Source organism: Oncorhynchus keta, unplaced genomic scaffold (assembly GCF_023373465.1).
Source record: "Oncorhynchus keta strain PuntledgeMale-10-30-2019 unplaced genomic scaffold, Oket_V2 Un_contig_889_pilon_pilon, whole genome shotgun sequence".
NCBI lineage: Eukaryota > Metazoa > Chordata > Actinopteri > Salmoniformes > Salmonidae > Oncorhynchus > Oncorhynchus keta.
In genome coordinates, this window is record NW_026290294.1 from 290,001 (window position 1) to 313,199 (window position 23,199).

Sequence of the window (23,199 nt, forward strand, 5' to 3'; positions counted from 1 at the left end):
AGTCATATTGGATCTACAGTTGAAGTTGGAAGTTTACATACACCTCAGCCAAATACATTTAAACTCAGTTTTTTTTACAATTCCTGACATTTAATCCCAGTAAAGATTCCCTGTCTAAGGTCAGTTAGGATCACCACTTTATTTTAAGAATGTGAAATGTCAGAATAATAGGAGAGAAAATTATTTATTTCAGCTTTTATTTCTTTCATCACATTCCCAGTGGGTCAGAAGTTAACATAAACTCAATTAGTATTTGGTAGCATTGCCTTTAAATTGTTTAACTTGGGTCAAATGTTTTGGGTAGCTTCCCACAATACGATGGGGGAATTTCAGCCCATTCCTCCTGACAGAGCTGGTGTAACTGAGTCAGGTTTGTAGGCCTCATTCCTCCTGACAGAGCTGGTGTAACTGAGTCAGGTTTGTAGGCCTCCTCCTTTTCAGTTCTGCCCACAAATTGTCTATAGGCTTGAGGTCAGGGCTTTGTGATGGCCACTCCAATACCTTGACTTTGTTGTCCATAGGCCATTTTGCCACAACTTTGGAAGTATGCTTGGGGACATTGTCCATTTGGAAGACCCATTTGCGGCCAAGCTTTAACTTCCTGACTGATGTCTTGAGATGTTGCTTCAATATACCCCTTGCAAGCCTCCCCCTTTTTCCTCCATACACAACGATGGGCATTATGGCCAAACAGTTCTATTTTTGTTTCATCAGAACAGAGGACATTTCTCCAAAAAGTACGATCTTTGTCCCCATGTGCAGTTGCAAACTGTAGTCTGGCTTTTTTTATGGCTGTTTTGGAGCAGTGGCTTCTTCCTTGCTGAGCGGCCTTTCAGGTTATGTCGATATAGGACTCATTTTACTGTGGATATAGATACTTTTGTACCTGTTCCCTCCAGCATCTTCACAAGGTCCTTTGCTGTTGTTCTGGGATTGATTTGCACTTTTCGCACCAAAGTAAGTTCATCTCTAGGAGACAGAATGCGTCTCCTTCCAGAGCGGTATGATGGCTGCGTGGTCCCATGGTGTTTATACTTGTGTACTATTGTTTGTACAGATGAACCTTCAGGCATTTGGACATTTCTCCAAAGGATGATCCAAACAATGTATTTTCTGAGGTCTTGACTGATTTCTTTTGATTTTCTCATGATGTCAAGCAAAGAGGCACTGAGTTTGAAGGTCGGCCTTGAAATACATCCTGAGGTACACTTCCAATTGACGCAAATGATGTCAATTAGCCTATCAGAATCTTCTAAAGCCATGACATAATTTTCTGGAATTTTCCAAGCTGTTTAAAGGCACAGTCAACTTAGTGTATGTAAACTTCTGACCCACTGGAATTGTGATACAGTGAATTATAAGTGAAATCATCTGTCTGTAAACAAATGTTGGAAAAATGACTTGTGTCATGCACAAAGTAGATGTCCTAACCGACTTGCCAAAACTATAGTGTGTTTACAAGAAATGTGTGGTGTGGTTGAAAAACGACTTTTAAATGACTCCAACCTAAGTGTATGTAAACTTCCGGCGTCAACTATATGTAAGACATGTTATGACATTTATTTATTATTATTATTTTTTAAACCTTTATTTAACCAGGCAAGTCAGTTAAGAACAAATTCCTATTTTCAATGACAGCCTAGGAACAGTGGGTTAACTGCCTGTTCAGGGGCAGAACGACAGATTTGTACCTTGTCAGCTCGGGGGTTTGAACTTGCAACCTTCCGGTTACTAGTCCAACGCTCTAACCACTAGGCTACCCTGCCGTCATTACAAATAACAAATATAAACCAAATACACTTTTCCCCCTCAAACTTTATTCAGGACATGCTTACATTAGCTTTCGGGACACAAATCCTATTTCCATTGGACACAGAAACAGTAGAAAAAGACTAAAAATTGACCACTTCATTTGACCTTTTTGACATGACCACTTAACGAATGCAAACAACCTTTCCAAAGACCGACCGAGTTACAACAACAACTTTCTCAACAGGACCATGTGAAAGTACAAACGTCGAAGTCTACAAAAAGAGAGAAAGGAAATTGTAGAAAATTAAATAAAATCATTACAAATAAGAGTTGGGTTTTTTTTAAAGCGAGAGACTTTTAAAACCACTGTTTTATTGTTCACAGCTCCACGTATCCCTGTGTATCCTTGGCAACAACGTGGCTGGTCAATAGCCTGGAATCCTGACTGCTATGCTCTGTTTCACCAAGTCAGTGGAGCATTCAGTATGGCTGAACCAGGCTAGGGTTTCAAAGCACCAGGATGTTTGGTCTTTATATACAAAAAATATAAAAGTCACACGATGACAGTGGAACATGGTTGTGCTATAAAGACAAAAACACAGATCCAGTATACAGATGATATGGGCTTCCCTGTACCTCCTATATAGACATGAAGGATTCGAGAAGTTCTTATTCTGACTGAATAGAAGGATTGGAGAAGTTCTTATTCTGACTGACTGAATAGAAGGATTGGAGAAGGTCTTATTCTGACTGACTGACTGAATAGAAGGATTGGAGAAGGTCTTATTCTGACTGACTGAATAGAAGGATTGGAGAAGGTCTTATTCTGACTGACTGACTGAATAGAAGGATTGGAGAAGGTCTTATTCTGACTGACTGAATAGAAGGATTGGAGAAGGTCTTATTCTGACTGACTGACTGAATAGAAGGATTGGAGAAGGTCTTATTCTGACTGAATAGAAGGATTGGTGAAGTTCTTATTCTGACTGAATAGAAAGATTGGTGAAGTTCATATTCTGACTGAATAGAAGGATTGGTGAAGTTCTTATTCTGACTGAATAGAAGGATTTGTGAAGTTCTTATTCTGACTGAATAGAAGGATTGGTGAAGTTCTTATTCTGACTGAATAGAAGGATTGGTGAAGTTCTTATTCTGACTGAATAGAAAGATTGGTGAAGTTCCTATTCTGACTGACTGAATAGAAGGATTGGTGAAGTTCTTATTCTGACTGACTGAATAGAAGGATTGGTGAAGTTCTTATTCTGACTGACTTAATAGAAGGATTGGTGAAGTTCTTATTCTGACTGAATAGAAGGATTGGTGAAGTTCCTATTCTGACTGACTGAATAGAGGATTGGTGAAGTTCTTATTCTGACTGACTGAATAGAAGGATTGGTGAAGTTCTGATTCTGACTGACTAGAAGGATTGGTGAAGTTCTTCTTATTCTGACTGAATAGAAAGATTGGTGAAATTGTTATTATGACTGACTGACTGAATAGAAGGATTGGTGAAGTTATTACTCCGACTGACTGAATAGAAGGATTGGTGAAGTTCTTATTATGACTGACTGACTGAATAGAAGGATTGGTGAAGTTATTACTCCGACTGACTGAATAGAAGGATTGGTGAAGTTCCTATTCTGACTGACTGACTGAATAGAAGGATTGGTGAAGTTCTTATTCTGACTGACTGAATAGAAGGATTCATGAAGTTCTTATTCTGACTGAATAGAAGGATTGGTGAAGTTCTTATTCTGACTGAATAGAAGGATTGGTGAAGTTCTTATTCTGACTGACTGAATAGAAGGATTGGTGAAGTTCTTATTCTGACTGAATAGAAGGATTGGTGAAGTTCTTATTCTGACTGAATAGAAGGATTGGTGAAGTTCTTATTCTGACTGACTGAATAGAAGGATTGGTGAAGTTCTTATTCTGACTGAATAGAAGGATTGGTGAAGTTTTTATTCTTACTGAATAGAAAGATTGGTGAAGTTCTTATTCTGACTGACTGACTGAATAGAAGTATTGGTGAAGTTCTTATTCTGACTGAATAGAAGGATTGGTGAAGTTCCTATTCGGACTGAATAGAAGGATTGGTGAAGTTCCTATTCTGACTGACTGAATAGAAGGATTGGAGAAGGTCTTATTCTGACTGACTGACTGAATAGAAGGATTGGAGAAGGTCTTATTCTGACTGACTGAATAGAAGGATTGGAGAAGGTCTTATTCTGACTGACTGACTGAATAGAAGGATTGGAGAAGGTCTTATTCTGACTGAATAGAAGGATTGGTGAAGTTCTTATTCTGACTGAATAGAAAGATTGGTGAAGTTCATATTCTGACTGAATAGAAGGATTGGTGAAGTTCTTATTCTGACTGAATAGAAGGATTTGTGAAGTTCTTATTCTGACTGAATAGAAGGATTGGTGAAGTTCTTATTCTGACTGAATAGAAGGATTGGTGAAGTTCTTATTCTGACTGAATAGAAAGATTGGTGAAGTTCCTATTCTGACTGACTGAATAGAAGGATTGGTGAAGTTCTTATTCTGACTGAATAGAAGGATTGGTGAAGTTCCTATTCTGACTGACTGAATAGAAGGATTGGTGAAGTTCTTATTCTGACTGACTGAATAGAAGGATTGGTGAAGTTCTTATTCTGACTGACTTAATAGAAGGATTGGTGAAGTTCTTATTCTGACTGAATAGAAGGATTGGTGAAGTTCCTATTCTGACTGACTGAATAGAGGATTGGTGAAGTTCTTATTCTGACTGACTGAATAGAAGGATTGGTGAAGTTCTTATTCTGACTGACTAGAAGGATTGGTGAAGTTCTTATTCTGACTTACTGAATAGAAGGATTGGTGAAGTTATTATTCTGACTGAATAGAAAGATTGGTGAAGTTATTATTATGACTGACTGACTGAATAGAAGGATTGGTGAAGTTATTACTCCGACTGACTGAATAGAAGGATTGGTGAAGTTCTTATTATGACTGACTGACTGAATAGAAGGATTGGTGAAGTTATTACTCCGACTGACTGAATAGAAGGATTGGTGAAGTTCCTATTCTGACTGACTGACTGAATAGAAGGATTGGTGAAGTTCTTATTCTGACTGACTGAATAGAAGGATTAATGAAGTTCTTATTCTGACTGAATAGAAGGATTGGTGAAGTTCTTATTCTGACTGAATAGAAGGATTGGTGAAGTTCTTATTCTGACTGACTGAATAGAAGGATTGGTGAAGTTCTTATTCTGACTGAATAGAAGGATTGGTGAAGTTCTTATTCTGACTGAATAGAAGGATTGGTGAAGTTCTTATTCTGACTGACTGAATAGAAGGATTGGTGAAGTTCTTATTCTGACTGAATAGAAGGATTGGTGAAGTTTTTATTCTTACTGAATAGAAAGATTGGTGAAGTTCTTATTCTGACTGACTGACTGAATAGAAGTATTGGTGAAGTTCTTATTCTGACTGAATAGAAGGATTGGTGAAGTTCCTATTCGGACTGAATAGAAGGATTGGTGAAGTTCCTAATCTGACTGACTGAATAGAAGGATTGGAGAAGGTCTTATTCTGACTGACTGACTGAATAGAAGGATTGGAGAAGGTCTTATTCTGACTGACTGAATAGAAGGATTGGAGAAGGTCTTATTCTGACTGACTGACTGAATAGAAGGATTGGAGAAGGTCTTATTCTGACTGAATAGAAGGATTGGTGAAGTTCTTATTCTGACTGAATAGAAAGATTGGTGAAGTTCATATTCTGACTGAATAGAAGGATTGGTGAAGTTCTTATTCTGACTGAATAGAAGGATTTGTGAAGTTCTTATTCTGACTGAATAGAAGGATTGGTGAAGTTCTTATTCTGACTGAATAGAAGGATTGGTGAAGTTCTTATTCTGACTGAATAGAAAGATTGGTGAAGTTCCTATTCTGACTGACTGAATAGAAGGATTGGTGAAGTTCTTATTCTGACTGAATAGAAAGATTGGTGAAGTTCCTATTCTGACTGACTGAATAGAAGGATTGGTGAAGTTCTTATTCTGACTGACTGAATAGAAGGATTGGTGAAGTTCTTATTCTGACTGACTTAATAGAAGGATTGGTGAAGTTCTTATTCTGACTGAATAGAAGGATTGGTGAAGTTCCTATTCTGACTGACTGAATAGAGGATTGGTGAAGTTCTTATTCTGACTGACTGAATAGAAGGATTGGTGAAGTTCTTATTCTGACTGACTAGAAGGATTGGTGAAGTTCTTATTCTGACTTACTGAATAGAAGGATTGGTGAAGTTATTATTCTGACTGAATAGAAAGATTGGTGAAGTTATTATTATGACTGACTGACTGAATAGAAGGATTGGTGAAGTTATTACTCCGACTGACTGAATAGAAGGATTGGTGACGTTCTTATTATGACTGACTGACTGAATAGAAGGATTGGTGAAGTTATTACTCCGACTGACTGAATAGAAGGATTGGTGAAGTTCCTATTCTGACTGACTGGCTGAATAGGAGGATTGGTGAAGTTCTTATTCTGACTGAATAGAAGGATTGGTGAAGTTCTTATTCTGACTGACTGAATAGAAGGATTGGTGAAGTTCTTATTCTGACTGAATAGAAGGATTGGTGAAGTTCTTATTCTGACTGACTGAATAGAAGGATTGGTGAAGTTCTTATTCTGACTGACTGAATAGAAGGATTGGTGAAGTTCTTATTCTGACTGAATAGAAGGATTGGTGAAGTTCTTATTCTGACTGAATAGAAGGATTGGTGAAGTTCTTATTCTGACTGAATAGAAGGATTGGTGAAGTTCTTATTCTGACTGAATAGAAGGATTGGTGAAGTTTTTATTCTTACTGAATAGAAAGATTGGTGAAGTTCTTATTCTGACTGACTGACTGAATAGAAGTATTGGTGAAGTTCTTATTCTGACTGAATAGAAGGATTGGTGAAGTTCCTATTCTGACTGACTGAATAGAAGGATTGGTGAAGTTCTTATTCTGACTGAATAGAAGGATTGGTGAAGTTCTTATTCTGACTGACTGAATAGAAGGATTGGTGAAGTTCTTATTCTGACTGACTAGAAGGATTGGTGAAGTTCTTATTCTGACTTACTGAATAGAAGGATTGGTGAAGTTCTTATTCTGACTGAATAGAAGGATTGGTGAAGTTATTATTCTGACTGACTGAATAGAAATTGGTGAAGTTCTTATTGACTGACTGACTGAATAGAAGGATTGGTGAAGTTATTACTGACTGACTGAATAGAAGGATTGGTGAAGTTCCTATTCTGACTGACTGAATAGAAGGATTGGTGAAGTTCTTATTCTGACTGACTGAATAGAAGGATTAATGAAGTTCTTATTCTGACTGAATAGAAGGATTGGTGAAGTTCTTATTCTGACTGAATAGAAGGATTGGTGAAGTTCTTATTCTGACTGACTGAATAGAAGGATTGGTGAAGTTCTTATTCTGACTGAATAGAAGGATTGGTGAAGTTCTTATTCTGACTGAATAGAAGGATTGGTGAAGTTCTTATTCTGACTGACTGAATAGAAGGATTGGTGAAGTTCTTATTCTGACTGAATAGAAGGATTTGAAGTTTTTATTCTTACTGAATAGAAAGAGAAGTTCTTATTCTGACTGACTGACTGAATAGAAGTATTGGTGAAGTTCTTATTCTGACTGAATAGAAGGATTGGTGAAGTTCCTATTCTGACTGACTGAATAGAAGGATTGGTGAAGTTCCTATTCTGACTGACTGAATAGAAGGATTGGAGAAGGTCTTATGACTGACTGAATAGAAGGATTGGAGAAGTTCTTATTCTGACTGACTGAATAGAAGGATTGGAGAAGGTCTTATTCTGACTGACTGACTGAATAGAAGGATTGGAGAAGTTCTTATTCTGACTGAATAGAAGGATTGGTGAAGTTCTTATTCTGACTGAATAGAAAGATTGGTGAAGTTCATATTCTGACTGAATAGAAGGATTGGTGAAGTTCTTATTCTGACTGAATAGAAGGATTTGTGAAGTTCTTATTCTGACTGAATGAAGGATTGGTGAAGTTCTTATTCTGACTGAATAGAAGGATTGGTGAAGTTCTTATTCTGACTGAATAGAAAGATTGGTGAAGTTCCTATTCTGACTGACTGAATAGAAGGATTGGTGAAGTTCTTATTCTGACTGAATAGAAAGATTGGTGAAGTTCCTATTCTGACTGACTGAATAGAAGGATTGGTGAAGTTCTTATTCTGACTGACTGAATAGAAGGATTGGTGAAGTTCTTATTCTGACTGACTTAATAGAAGGATTGGTGAAGTTCTTATTCTGACTGAATAGAAGGATTGGTGAAGTTCCTATTCTGACTGACTGAATAGAGGATTGGTGAAGTTCTTATTCTGACTGACTGAATAGAAGGATTGGTGAAGTTCTTATTCTGACTGACTAGAAGGATTGGTGAAGTTCTTATTCTGACTTACTGAATAGAAGGATTGGTGAAGTTATTATTCTGACTGAATAGAAAGATTGGTGAAGTTATTATTATGACTGACTGACTGAATAGAAGGATTGGTGAAGTTATTACTCCGACTGACTGAATAGAAGGATTGGTGACGTTCTTATTATGACTGACTGACTGAATAGAAGGATTGGTGAAGTTATTACTCCGACTGACTGAATAGAAGGATTGGTGAAGTTCCTATTCTGACTGACTGGCTGAATAGGAGGATTGGTGAAGTTATTATTCTGACTGAATAGAAGGATTGGTGAAGTTCTTATTCTGACTGACTGAATAGAAGGATTAATGAAGTTCTTATTCTGACTGAATAGAAGGATTGGTGAAGTTCTTATTCTGACTGAATAGAAGGATTGGTGAAGTTCTTATTCTGACTGACTGAATAGAAGGATTGGTGAAGTTCTTATTCTGACTGAATAGAAGGATTGGTGAAGTTCTTATTCTGACTGAATAGAAGGATTGGTGAAGTTCTTATTCTGACTGACTGAATAGAAGGATTGGTAGTTCTTATTCTGACTGAATAGAAGGATTGGTGAAGTTTTTATTCTTACTGAATAGAAAGATTGGTGAAGTTCTTATTCTGACTGACTGACTGAATAGAAGGATTGGTGAAGTTCTTATTCTGACTGACTGAATAGAAGGATTGGTGAAGTTCCTATTCTGACTGACTGAATAGAAGGATTGGTGAAGTTCTTATTCTGACTGAATAGAAGGATTGGTGAAGTTCTTATTCTGACTGACTGAATAGAAGGATTGGTGAAGTTCTTATTCTGACTGAATAGAAGGATTGGTGAAGTTCTTATTCTGACTGACTGAATAGAAGGATTGGTGAAGTTCTTATTCTGACTGAATAGAAGGATTGGTGAAGTTCTTATTCTGACTGACTGAATAGAAGGATTGGTGAAGTTCCTATTCTGACTGACTGAATAGAAGGATTGGTGAAGTTCTTATTCTGACTGAATAGAAGGATTGGTGAAGTTCTTATTCTGACTGAATAGAAGGATGTTCCTATTCTGACTGACTGAATAGAAGGATTGGTGAAGTTCCTATTCTGACTGAATAGAAGGATTGGTGAAGTTCCTATTCTGACTGACTGAATAGAAGGATTGGTGAAGTTCCTATTCTGACTGAATAGAAGGATTGGTGAAGTTCCTATTCTGACTGAATAGAAGGATTGGTGAAGTTCCTATTCTGACTGAATAGAAGGATTGGTGAAGTTCCTATTCTGACTGACTGAATAGAAGGATTGGTGAAGTTCCTATTCTGACTGAATAGAAGGATTGGTGAAGTTCCTATTCTGACTGACTGAATAGAAGGATTGGTGAAGTTCTTATTCTGACTGACTGAATAGAAGGATTGGAGAAGGTCTTATTCTGACTGAATAGAAGGATTGGTGAAGTTCTTATTCTGACTGAATAGAAAGATTGGTGAAGTTCATATTCTGACTGAATAGAAGGATTGGTGAAGTTCTTATTCTGACTGAATAGAAGGATTTGTGAAGTTCTTATTCTGACTGAATAGAAGGATTGGTGAAGTTCTTATTCTGACTGAATAGAAGGATTGGTGAAGTTCTTATTCTGACTGAATAGAAAGATTGGTGAAGTTCCTATTCTGACTGACTGAATAGAAGGATTGGTGAAGTTCTTATTCTGACTGAATAGAAAGATTGGTGAAGTTCCTATTCTGACTGACTGAATAGAAGGATTGGTGAAGTTCTTATTCTGACTGACTGAATAGAAGGATTGGTGAAGTTCTTATTCTGACTGACTTAATAGAAGGATTGGTGAAGTTCTTATTCTGACTGAATAGAAGGATTGGTGAAGTTCCTATTCTGACTGACTGAATAGAGGATTGGTGAAGTTCTTATTCTGACTGACTGAATAGAAGGATTGGTGAAGTTCTTATTCTGACTGACTAGAAGGATTGGTGAAGTTCTTATTCTGACTTACTGAATAGAAGGATTGGTGAAGTTATTATTCTGACTGAATAGAAAGATTGGTGAAGTTATTATTATGACTGACTGACTGAATAGAAGGATTGGTGAAGTTATTACTCCGACTGACTGAATAGAAGGATTGGTGACGTTCTTATTATGACTGACTGACTGAATAGAAGGATTGGTGAAGTTATTACTCCGACTGACTGAATAGAAGGATTGGTGAAGTTCCTATTCTGACTGACTGGCTGAATAGGAGGATTGGTGAAGTTATTATTCTGACTGAATAGAAGGATTGGTGAAGTTCTTATTCTGACTGACTGAATAGAAGGATTAATGAAGTTCTTATTCTGACTGAATAGAAGGATTGGTGAAGTTCTTATTCTGACTGAATAGAAGGATTGGTGAAGTTCTTATTCTGACTGACTGAATAGAAGGATTGGTGAAGTTCTTATTCTGACTGAATAGAAGGATTGGTGAAGTTCTTATTCTGACTGAATAGAAGGATTGGTGAAGTTCTTATTCTGACTGACTGAATAGAAGGATTGGTGAAGTTCTTATTCTGACTGAATAGAAGGATTGGTGAAGTTTTTATTCTTACTGAATAGAAAGATTGGTGAAGTTCTTATTCTGACTGACTGACTGAATAGAAGTATTGGTGAAGTTCTTATTCTGACTGAATAGAAGGATTGGTGAAGTTCCTATTCTGACTGACTGAATAGAAGGATTGGTGAAGTTCTTATTCTGACTGAATAGAAGGATTGGTGAAGTTCTTATTCTGACTGACTGAATAGAAGGATTGGTGAGGTTCTTATTCTGACTGAATAGAAGGATTGGTGAAGTTCTTATTCTGACTGACTGAATAGAAGGATTGGTGAAGTTCTTATTCTGACTTACTGAATAGAAGGATTGGTGAAGTTATTATTCTGACTGACTGAATAGAAGGATTGGTGATGTTCCTATTCTGACTGACTGAATAGAAGGATTGGTGAAGTTCTTATTCTGACTGACTGAATAGAAGGATTGGTGAAGTTCCTATTCTGACTGAATAGAAGGATTGGTGAAGTTCCTATTCTGACTGACTGAATAGAAGGATTGGTGAAGTTCCTATTCTGACTGAATAGAAGGATTGGTGAAGTTCCTATTCTGACTGACTGAATAGAAGGATTGGTGAAGTTCCTATTCTGACTGAATAGAAGGATTGGTGAAGTTCCTATTCTGACTGACTGAATAGAAGGATTGGTGAAGTTCCTATTCTGACTGAATAGAAGGATTGGTGAAGTTCCTATTCTGACTGACTGAATAGAAGGATTGGTGAAGTTCCTATTCTGACTGAATAGAAGGATTGGTGAAGTTCCTATTCTGACTGACTGAATAGAAGGATTGGTGAAGTTCTTATTCTGACTGACTGAATAGAAGGATTGGTGAAGTTCCTATTCTGACTGAATAGAAGGATTGGTGAAGTTCCTATTCTGACTGACTGAATAGAAGGATTGGTGAAGTTCCTATTCTGACTGACTGAATAGAAGGATTGGTGAAGTTCCTATTCTGACTGACTGAATAGAAGGATTGGTGAAGTTCTTATTCTGACTGACTGAATAGAATTATTGGTGAAGTTCCTATTCTGACTGACTGAATAGAAGGATTGGTGAAGTTCCTATTCTGACAGACTGAATAGAAGGATTGGTGAAGTTCCTATTCTGACTGAATAGAAGGATTGGTGAAATTCCTATTCTGACTGACTGAATAGAAGGATTGGTGAAGTTCCTATTCTGACTGAATAGAAGGATGAAGTTCCTATTCTGACTGACTGAATAGAAGGATTGGTGAAGTTCTTATTCTGACTGACTGAATAGAAGGATGAAGTTCCTATTCTGACTGAATAGAAGGATTGGTGAAGTTCCTATTCTGACTGACTGAATAGAAGGATTGGTGAAGTTCCTATTCTGACTGACTGAATAGAAGGAATGAAGTTCCTATTCTGACTGACTGAATAGAAGGAATAAGTTCTTATTCTGACTGACTGAATAGAATTATAAGTTCCTATTCTGACTGACTGAATAGAAGGATTGGTGAAGTTCCTATTCTGACAGACTGAATAGAAGGATAAGTTCCTATTCTGACTGAATAGAAGGATGAAGTTCCTATTCTGACTGACTGAATAGAAGGATTGGTGAAGTTCCTATTCTGACTGACTGAATAGAAGGATTGGTGAAGTTCCTATTCTGACTGACTGAATAGAAGGATTGGTGAAGTTCCTATTCTGACTGACTGAATAGAAGGATTGGTGAAGTTCCTATTCTGACTGACTGAATAGAAGGATTGGTGAAGTTCCTATTCTGACTGACTGAATAGAAGGATTGGTGAAGTTCCTATTCTGACTGACTGAATAGAAGGATTGGTGAAGTTCCTATTCTGACTGACTGAATAGAAGGATTGGTGAAGTTCCTATTCTGACTGACTGAATATACCATGGAAGCAAAGTGAGCTCACCTGCATTGGGATAAAACATCATAATAATAGTAAGACAAGCGTGACTAGAGGACTGTCCCTACAGTCTGTTCACAGTAACAGTAATACGCACTTGTTTCCCTTGTTGTATTTGTAACGAGTAACGATTAAGAGGAAAAGTCATGCATAACAGTAAGAGACGGTAAGATGAAGCCTAAATAGCCTACAGCCATGACTAAATAACAACAGACAGAGACAACAAGTTCGCGTCAGTCTCAAATGGCCCTCTATTCCCTAGATAGCGCACTACTTTTGTCCTCTAGTGCGCTATCTAGGGAATAGAGTTCCATGTTGGGACTCAACTACAGAGTTTCTTAGAAGCATTGAAGCAGGCATCACTACGACGAGAGAGAGAGAGAGAGCTGAGAGGCATTCTGTGGTCTAAAGAGAACTACTTTCATCTAGGACTCATGTATCACCATGTTAGTAAAGCTATAGTGAAGCTGAGGAGACGATGAGAGAGACGGTTGTCTGACTGAGGAGACAGAGACTGTTTAAGCTGCATGCTACGGAGATCTGACAGGGACAGTTGACTATTGATGGGCGATGAGATAAATTGATTGAGGAATTGATCACAATATTGATAAAGGATAACAGATCAAAGTACTAAGTTAGTGGGTTTTATCAGTTGGTGTGTCTACCATAGAAATAGAATGACTGGTAACTACTAGTGGTAATTGTAGTTCTATGCTGTATACTGGTGGTAACTACTAGTGGTAAATGTAGTTCTAATCTGTATACTGTTTTACAGTTGTATCTGAGAAGAGGATTGCATGTTCAGGTTTCACTGTTGAGTTTAGTTCTGGAAGCCGGGTGAGATTTGTTTTGATTCATGTAGTTGGTTGTTGCTACAGTAGTTGATTTATTTTTCTCCCTACAGCAGACGTGAGGAGCAAGGAGCTCCCAGGTTCACGACAGGGAGGTGATATTGGAGCGGCCACCGGGTGGCGCCACGATCCTCTGTGCTGAGCGTCGTGGGATGTGGTCGTCAATCTGAGTTCCTGTATCGGAGAACAAGAGCAAAGATCCGTTACAAACAATTGAGTACATTTTGGGTTCTGATAGGAGTAAGACAGTAGAACTATGATTGAAATAACCATTGTACAGCTTCCCAAATCCCTGACCTTAGATACTGTAGCTATAATTGGTCCTGTGTGGTTCAACAGAGACCGTAAACAGAGCTAGAAGTTAGACTGTAATAAGACTGACAGGATAAAACAGGACTCCCAATTAGAAAGATGATTGGCTGAAACAGGGAATGAGAGTGAGATGGTCAGAGTGAGAGAGAAGGAGGAAGACGGAGAGCGTGGAAGAGAGGGAGATGAGGGGGAGAGAGAGTGAGAAGGGGGAGAGAGATTAGGATGCTTATAGACAGAGACACAGAGAGAAAAGGAAGGACAAATAAATAATTAAATAATACAACCCTGACATCAAGACAAAAGGAGACCGTTTCCTGTCTGGTACTTCCAGAGAGTGAAAGAGATTTGATCTTAATGAGAATAACCCTGTGTAGAATAACCCTGTATAGAATAACCCTGTGTAGAATAACCCTGTATAGAATAACCCTGTATAGAATAACCCTGTATAGAATAACCCTGTATAGAATAACCCTGTATAGAATAAATAGAATAACCCTGTATAGAATAACCCTGTATAGAATAACCCTGTATAGAATAACCCTGTATAGAATAACCCTGTGTAGAATAACCCTTTATAGAATAACCCTGTGTAGAATAACCCTGTATAGTAATAACCCTGTATAGAATAACCCTGTAGAATAATAGAATAACCCTGTATAGAATAACCCTGTATAGAATAACCCTGTATAGAATAACCCTGTATAGAATAACCCTGTATAGAATAACCCTGTATAGAATAACCCTGTATAGAATAACCCTGTGTAGAATAACCCTGTATAGAATAACCCTGTATAGAATAACCCTGTGTAGAATAACCCTGTATAGAATAACCCTGTGTAGAATAACCCTGTATAGAATAACCCTGTGTAGAATAACCCTGTATAGAATAACCCTGTGTAGAATAACCCTGTATAGAATAACCCTGTATAGAATAACCCTGTATAGAATAACCCTGTATAGAATAACCCTGTATAGAATAACCCTGTATAGAATAACCCTGTATAGAATAACCCTGTGTAGAATAACCCTGTGTAGAATAACCCTGTATAGAATAACCCTGTATATAATAACCCTGTATATAATAACCCTGTATAGAATAACCCTGTATAGAATAACCCTGTATAGAATAACCCTGTATAGAATAACCCTGTGTAGAATAACCCTGTATAGAATAACCCTGTATAGAATAACCCTGTATAGAATAACCCTGTATAGAATAACCCTGTATAGAATATCCCTGTATAAATAACCCTGTATAGAATAACCCTGTATAAATAACGGTTCAATTAAAAAGTGAGGAGAAACATCCACACCCAGTAAAGAGTAGATGAAGCTTACCCATACCGGATAGGGTGAAACCAGACTGGTGCAGGTTCCTGGTGGGGCCGAGGGGGCCCTTCCCTGGGCACTGGGGCCCCCTGCTGGAGGGAGTGGCCGGCACTGACTTAGTCATGCTGATGACATCATGGACCGGTCCATCATAGTTCCCTCGGGGGACGCCACGGGCATCAGCCATCTAGAGAGGGAGGAGAATGTCATGTAAAGGATCATGTAAATCATCAACCATCTGGAGAGAATGTCATGTAAAGATAATGTAGTTCATCAACCATCTGGAGAGAATGTCATGTTAGGGTAATGTAGATCATCAACCATCTGGAGAGAATGTCATGTTAGGGTAATGTAGATCATCAACCATCTGGAGAGAATGTCATGTAAAAGATAATGTAGTTCATCAACCATCTGGAGAGAATGTCATGTTAGGGTAATGTAGATCATCAACCATCTGGAGAGAATGTCATGTTAGGGTAATGTAGTTTGTAAACCATCTGGAGAGAATGTCAGGTGAATGTCATGTAAAGGATAAAGTAATTAAAGAGGATAATGTAGCCTTAATGTAGCCTCACTAAAAAGTGATTTCCTGTGTAATATACAGTAAGTAAAGGGTGGAAAGAGAGTTATGCCACATTTTTAAAAGCACAGGTTGCGATGGACCTTTATACTATCACACTCTTAACTCTGCATAGCCATTAGCCATTAGCCCTTAGCCGTTAGCCATTAGCCATTAGCCGTTAGCCATTAGCCGTTAGCCATTAGCCGTTAGCCGTTAGCCATTAGCCATTAGCCGATAGCCATTAGCCGTTAGTGTTTAAATTGCTGCAAGTGCACTTTCTTTAAAACCTAATGTGGTAGAGTTTCAGGCCTCTGTCTGTAAAGTTTATCTCTCGCTTTAGGTGACTTCTGCAACAGGATAACGACGGGGCCATTTGAGGATGGATTGTTCTTATTCCTCTTTAGCTCCCAGCTCGTACCTTTCACTGGTTCTCTGACTTTATCTCTTACTCTGCAGCGGGCTTTGAGAAATTATACAACTGAATGGTGGCAAAAGCTTTAAAGACAATGAAATGTCCCTCTTGCTTCAAGTGAGATCTGCAACACGATAATGACAAGGACATTTAACACCCCCTACTGCTTCTCTTTCTGAACAGAACATCTTTGTCCTCATTAGCTTCTTAAATTCCCAACACGGCCCCAATTCCATCATGGCCACCTAATCAACCCCTTCGTTCCTAATTGGGATATATCACTCCTCACCTCTACACCATGTTAGCTGATGAGTGGTAAACCTTTTGGCACAAAACGGTCACGTGAATTACTCAAGTGGATGCCACACATTGGTGGTGGATAAAGTGAGTTAACCCTTACTATGGTAAAAAGCCACTACGTTAACCCAATGTAATATTATTTGTATTAGCCAATTTTCTCATCAGCTCTTACCCTGCTAGCATTAGCCACTAGCTATTACCCTGCAAGCATTGGCCCCTAGCTATTACCCTTCAAGAATTAGCCCCTAGCTATTACCCTACAGGCATTAGCCCCTAGCTATTACCCTGCTGTGCTTTTACCCTGCAAGCATTAGCCCCTAGCTCTTACCCTGGTTAGCCTTCATCTCTCTTCTCTTACCCTGCTGGTTGTTAGCCCCTAGCTCTTACCCTGGTTAGCCTTCATCTCTCTTCTCTTACCCTGCTGGTTCTTAGCTCCTAGCTCTTAACCTGGTTAGCCTTCTTCTCTCTTCTCTTACCCTGGTTAGCCTTCCTCTCTCTTCTCTTACCCTGCTTAGCCTACATCTCTCTTCTCTTAGCCTGCTGGTTGTTAGCTCCTAGCTATTACCCTGGTTAGCCTTCATCTCTCTTCTCTTACCCTGGTTAGCCTTCATCTCTCTTCTCTTACCCTGGTTAGCCTTCCTCTCTCTTCTCTTACCCTGCTGGTTGTTAGCTCCTAGCTCTTACCCTGGTTAGCCCACATCTCTCTTCTCTTACCCTGGTTAGCCTTCATCTCTCTTCTCTTATCCTGCTGGTTCTTAGCCCCTAGCTCTTACCCTGCTAGCATTAGCCCCTAGCTCTTACCCTGGTTAGCCTTCATCTCTCTTCTCTTACCCTGGTTAGCCTACATCTCTCTTCTCTTACCTTGCTGGTTAGCCTTCCTCTCTCTTCTCTGACCCTGGTTAGCCTTCCTCTCTGTTCTCTCACCTTGCTGCGTGCTTTGATCCTCTTGTAGATGAAGTCAGGATAAGCCTTTCTGGGTACGAAGCGTCCAGAGCCCTCTGTGACGTTCAGCTTTCCCCCCTCCAGGACGATCTTCCCCTGGCTGATCACCACCACCGGGGCTCCCCGGACCTCCATGCCCTCAAAGATGTTAATCTCCACTGTCTGGAAACACACACAAGGACAGAATAATGAACATCCAGCTCAGACATGATAACATCATCATCACACATCATTACAGACAGACGGACAAAACTCCTCCAGACACATTGGAGACGAATGTCTGAATGATGTCTGGAGGTTGACTGTGAAAGAGAGAGAGAGAGGGAGGGAGGGTGTGTGTGTGTGTGTGTGTGTGTGTGTGTGTGTGTGTGTGTGTGTGTGTGTGTGTGTGTGTGTGTGTGTGTGTGTGTGTGTGTGTGTACCAGTGCGTGGGTCGCGGCTGAGATGGTCTTGGTCTCCTTGGGGTTCCAGATCACGATGTCTGCGTCTGACCCCACAGCGATCCTTCCTTTACGAGGATACAGGTTGAACAGCTTGGCAGCGTTGGTGCTCGTCACCGCAACAAACTCATTCTCATCCATCTTGCCTGTCGCCTGGGGAATACAGAACAACACATCCTCTTCACGATCAGGAGAGAGCTGTCTTTTATACAACAATGCAAAGACGTTACTGTTAAAGACATATCGCATCACTGTGAAAACCAGTGAAGAAGAAGAAGAAGAAGAAGAAGAAGAAGAAGAAGAAGAAGAAGAAGAAGAATAGGAAGAAGAAGAATAGGAAGAAGAAGAAGAATAGGAAGAAGAAGAAGAATAGGAAGAAGAAGAATAGGAAGAAGAAGAAGAATAGGAAGAAGAAGAAAGAAGAAGAAGAAGAAGAATAGGAAGAAGAAGAAGAAGAAGAAGAAGAAAGAAGAAGAATAGGAAGAAGAAGAAGAAGAATAGGAAGAAGAAGAAGAAGAAGAAGAATAGAAGAAGAAGAAGAAGAAGAAGAAGAAGAAATGAAGAATAGGAAGAAGAAGAAGAATAGGAAGAAGAAGAAGAAGAAGAATAGGAAGAAGAAGAAGAATAGGAAGAAGAAGAAGAAGAATAGGAAGAAGAAGAAGAATAGGAAGAAGAAGAGAAGAAAAGAAGAAGAAGAAGAATAGGAAGAAGAAGAGGAAGAAGAAGAAGAATAGGAAGAAGAAGAAGAAGAAGAATAGGAAGAAGAAGAAGAAGAAGAAGAAGAAGAAGAAGAAGAAGAAGAAGAAGAAGTAACAACAACAACAGAAACAGGGGTGTCCTACGGTGGTCTAGCTGTCTAAACTGCTGCCTCCAGATCATATATACAGCATCACTTTGAATCAGACCAACTACAGATACTCTTTATTTCCCACTGTAAAGCATACAATGACAAAAAATAAACCTTTAGAAAATAAACAACAACACATACCACAGCCTTCTCCCAGACGATGGCTAGCCTCTCCTCGATGCCGTTAGTTCCCTCAGGGATGAGGGTGAAGTTGTCTTTCCCAACAGCCTTCTGGGCCGTCGAGAAGGTGCTGTGGCCACTGGCCGTCACCTGAAGGTCTCCACTGTGGACCAAGAGAACAGGACAGTCAGACCACTGTGGACCAAGAGAACAGGACAGTCAGACCACTGAGGACCAAGAGAACAGGACAGTCAGACCACTGTGGACCAAGAGAACAGGACAGTCAGACCACTGTGGACCAAGAGAACAGGACAGTCAGACCACTGTGGACCAAGAGAACAGGACAGTCAGACCACTGTGGACCAAGAGAACAGGACAGTCAGACCACTGTGGACCAAGAGAACAGGACAGTCAGACCACTGTGGACCAAGAGACCAGGACATTCAGACCACTGTAGACCAAGAGAACAGGACAGTCAGACCACTGTGGACCAAGAGAACAGGACAGTCAGACCACTGTGGACCAAGAGAACAGGACAGTCAGACCACAGCATAGTGAGTCATCATCTAAGAGACACAGTGAGTCACCATCAGGGATGACTAAGAGAACAGGACAGTGAGTCACCATCAGGGATGACTAAGAGAACAGGACAGTGAGTCACCATCAGGGATGACTAAGAGAACAGGACAGTGAGTCACCATCAGGGATGACTAAGAGAACAGGACAGTGAGTCACCATCAGGGATGACTAAGAGAACAGGACAGTGAGTCACCATCAGGGATGACTAAGAGAACAGGACAGTGAGTCACCATCAGGGATGACTAAGAGAACAGGACAGTGAGTCACCATCAGGGATGACTAAGAGAACAACACAGTGAGTCACCATCAGGGATGACTAAGAGAACAACACAGTGAGTCACCATCAGGGATGACTAAGAGAACAGGACAGTGAGTCACCATCAGGGATGACTAAGAGAACAGGACAGTGAGTCATCAGGGATGACTAAGAGAACAGGATGTCACCATCAGGGATGACTAAGAGAACAAGGACAGTGAGTCACCATCAGGGATGACTAGTGAGAGAACAGGACAGTGAGTCACCATCAGGGATGACTAAGAGAACAGGACAGTGAGTCACCATCAGGGATGACTAAGAGAACAGGACAGTGAGTCACCATCAGGGATGACTAAGAGAACAGGACAGTGAGTCACCATCAGGGATGACTAAGAGAACAGGACAGTGAGTCACCATCAGGGATGACTAAGAGAACAGGACAGTGAGTCACCATCAGGGATGACTAAGAGAACAGGACAGTGAGTCACCATCAGGGATGACTAAGAGAACAGGACAGTGAGTCACCATCAGGGATGACTAAGAGAACAGGACAGTGAGTCACCATCAGGGATGACTAAGAGAACAGGACAGTGAGTCACCATCAGGGATGACTAAGAGAACAGGACAGTGAGTCACCATCAGGGATGACTAAGAGAACAGGACAGTGAGTCACCATCAGGGATGACTAAGAGAACAACACAGTGAGTCACCATCAGGGATGACTAAGAGAACAGGACAGTGAGTCACCATCAGGGATGACTAAGAGAACAGGACAGTGAGTCACCATCAGGGATGACTAAGAGAACAGGACAGTGAGTCACCATCAGGGATGACTAAGAGAACAGGACAGTGAGTCACCATCAGGGATGACTAAGAGAACAGGACAGTGAGTCACCATCAGGGATGACTAAGAGAACAGGACAGTGAGTCACCATCAGGGATGACTAAGAGAACAGGACAGTGAGTCACCATCAGGGATGACTAAGAGAACAGGACAGTGAGTCACCATCAGGGATGACTAAGAGAACAGGACAGTGAGTCACCATCAGGGATGACTAAGAGAACAGGACAGTGAGTCACCATCAGGGATGACTAAGAGAACAGGACAGTGAGTCACCATCAGGGATGACTAAGAGAACAGACAGTGAGTCACCATCAGGACAGTGAGTCACCATCAGGGATGACTAAGAGAACAGGACAGTGAGTCACCATCAGGGATGACTAAGAGAACAGGACAGTGAGTCACCATCAGGGATGACTAAGAGAACAGGACAGTGAGTCACCATCAGGGATGACGAAGAGAACAGGACAGTGAGTCACCATCAGGGATGACTAAGAGAACAGGACAGTGAGTCACCATCAGGGATGACTAAGAGAACAGGACAGTGAGTCACCATCAGGGATGACTAAGAGAACAGGACAGTGAGTCACCATCAGGGATGACTAAGAGAACAGGACAGTGAGTCACCATCAGGGATGACGAAGAGATCAGCCCAGTGTGTCATCATCAGGGATCATCCGTGAGAGCTTTCAACAGTGTCCGTGAGAGAATTCAACGGTGTCTGTGAGAGCTTTCAACGGTTTACATGAGAGCTTTCAACAGTGTCTGTGAGAGAATTCAACGGTGTCCGTGAGAGAATTCAATGGTGTCCGTGAGAGCTTTCAACGGTTTACCTGAGAGCTTCTAACGGTGTCCGTGAGAGAATTCAACGGTGTCCGTGAGAGCTTTCAAGGGAGTCCGTGAGAGCTTTCAAGGGTGTCCGTGAGATGCAGACAAAGTAATTCAGATATAATTCAGAAACATTCTGTCTTCATTCTAGTGTCTGTGTTTCTATGGCTGCGTTTACACAGGCAGCTCAATTCTGATCTTTTGCCACACAATTGTATTTTTTGACCAATCAAATAAATGGGAAAGATTGTCAATAAATGGGAAAGATCAGAATGGGGCGGCCTGTGTAAACGCAGCGTATGTGTTCTCACCAGGAAAGCAGGGAGTTGAGGTAGTCAGGGGTGCTGGGGTCTGGGCTGAGGGGCGGGGACATGACGAACGCTGCTGCCTTTGCCCAGTTCTTACTCCAATAGTGTGATCCGTCTGTCCCAAGGCTGGCTGTGATTGGCTCGCCATAAACCACCATGCCTGAAAATCATCCAATGAAAAAAGACGACGCATTTGTACAAGAAATATAAGTTTTTTCAGAATTTTTTTGCCAGGTCAACAACAAATGTGTTTAGCCATCAAAGTTAACAAAGAATGTATGATACAGAAATTATTTCCAAATAAAGTTGTTATTGAATCGCTAAACCCAGTCTCACCCTTCTTCCTGGCCTTGGCGATGACATCAGCAGCCGACTTGCTCATCACCTTGGTGATGTAGAGAGGACAGTTGGCCTGCTTGGCGATGGTGATGGCCCGGTACACTGCCTCTGTCTCCACCTAGTGGTCACAAATTAAACACCTTACTGTAACATCTCAACCAACATTTATTTTTTATTTAACTCGGCAAGTCAGTTAAAGAACATATTCTTATTTACAATGACAGAATAGGAACAGTGGGTTAACTGCCTTGTCAGCAGTTAATGTTTACCTTGTCAGCTCGGGGATTCAATATAGCAACCTTTCGGTTACTGGCCCAACGCTCTAACCACTAGGCTACCTGCTCTAACCACTAGGCTACCTGCTCTAACCACTAGGCTACCTGCTCTAACCACTAGGCTACCTGCTCTAACCACTAGGCTACCTGGCTCTAACCACTAGGCTACCTGCTCTAACCACTAGGATACCTGGCTAATCCTGGCTACCTGCTCTAACCACTAGGCTACCTGGCTGTAACCACTAGGCTACCTGCTCTAACCACTAGGCTACCTGCTCTAACCACTAGGCTACCTGGCTGTAACCACTAGGCTACCTGCTCTAACCACTAGGCTACCTGCTCTAACCACTAACTAACACTAGGCTACCTGCTCTAACCACTAGGCTACCTGCTCTAAATCAAATCAAATCAAATCAAATTTATTTATATAGCCCTTCGTACATCAGCTGATATCTCAAAGTGCTGTACAGAAACCCAGCCTAAAACCCCAAACAGCAAACAATGCAGGTGTAAAAGCACGGTGGCTAGGAAAAACTCCCTAGAAAGGCCAAAACCTAGGAAGAAACCTAGAGAGGAACCAGGCTAGTCCTCTTCTGGCTGTGCCGGGTGGAGATTATAACAGAACATGACCAAGATGTTCAAATGTTCATAAATGACCAGCATGGTCCAATAATAATAAGGCAGAACCACTAGGATACCTGCTCTAACCACTAGGCTACCTGCAGCCACAAATCACGGTTTCTACTAGGTACAACAGCCACAAAGTCAAAATTGCCAATATCGTCATTTTTAAAATGTATTTTAAGTTCGGTTAGGGTTAGGTTAAGGTTAGGGTTAGGTTAGGGTTAGCTTCAGGTTAGGGTTAGGTTCAGGTTAGGGTTAGGTTTAGGCATAAGGTTTGCAGTGTGGTTCAGGTTACACACCAAAAGTGTCCATAGGAAAACACTTTTTGATTCCAGGT

General features: G+C 40.4%; 1 protein-coding gene and 1 long non-coding RNA gene across 15 annotated transcripts in view; one reads left to right on the forward strand and one right to left on the reverse strand.

Annotated features, from left to right (window-relative positions):
- Positions 1-92: 92 nt before the first annotated feature.
- On the forward strand, positions 93-11,986 carry LOC127927003 (uncharacterized). 13 transcript variants are annotated; one of them, XR_008125903.1, is made up of 4 exons: positions 93-2,692; positions 3,855-4,014; positions 5,322-5,443; positions 9,674-11,010. It is a non-coding gene; the product is annotated as an uncharacterized LOC127927003 (long non-coding RNA). The 13 variants fall into 13 exon arrangements; XR_008125899.1 differs by lacking the exon at positions 9,674-11,010 and having other exon boundaries at positions 3,855-3,934; positions 3,973-4,014; positions 5,322-6,948; XR_008125902.1 differs by lacking the exon at positions 9,674-11,010 and having other exon boundaries at positions 3,893-3,934; positions 3,973-4,014; positions 5,322-6,948.
- Positions 11,987-12,352: 366 nt separating this feature from the next.
- dpysl4 (dihydropyrimidinase like 4) overlaps positions 12,353-23,199 on the reverse strand; it is a 33,454-nt gene continuing 22,607 nt past the window's right edge. The window contains exons 8-14 of one of the 2 annotated variants that reach the window (XM_052512659.1): positions 21,961-22,081; positions 21,628-21,784; positions 18,834-18,975; positions 17,828-17,998; positions 17,388-17,567; positions 15,205-15,376; positions 12,353-13,722 (exon numbers count right to left, since the gene is read on the reverse strand). In XM_052512659.1, the coding sequence (XP_052368619.1) occupies positions 13,631-13,722; positions 15,205-15,376; positions 17,388-17,567; positions 17,828-17,998; positions 18,834-18,975; positions 21,628-21,784; positions 21,961-22,081 (1,035 nt within the window). In that variant the 3' untranslated portion in view covers positions 12,353-13,630. Of the gene's footprint in view, positions 13,723-15,198; positions 15,377-17,387; positions 17,568-17,827; positions 17,999-18,833; positions 18,976-21,627; positions 21,785-21,960; positions 22,082-23,199 lie in introns of both variants that reach the window. The other variant, XM_052512658.1, reaches the window with a different exon arrangement.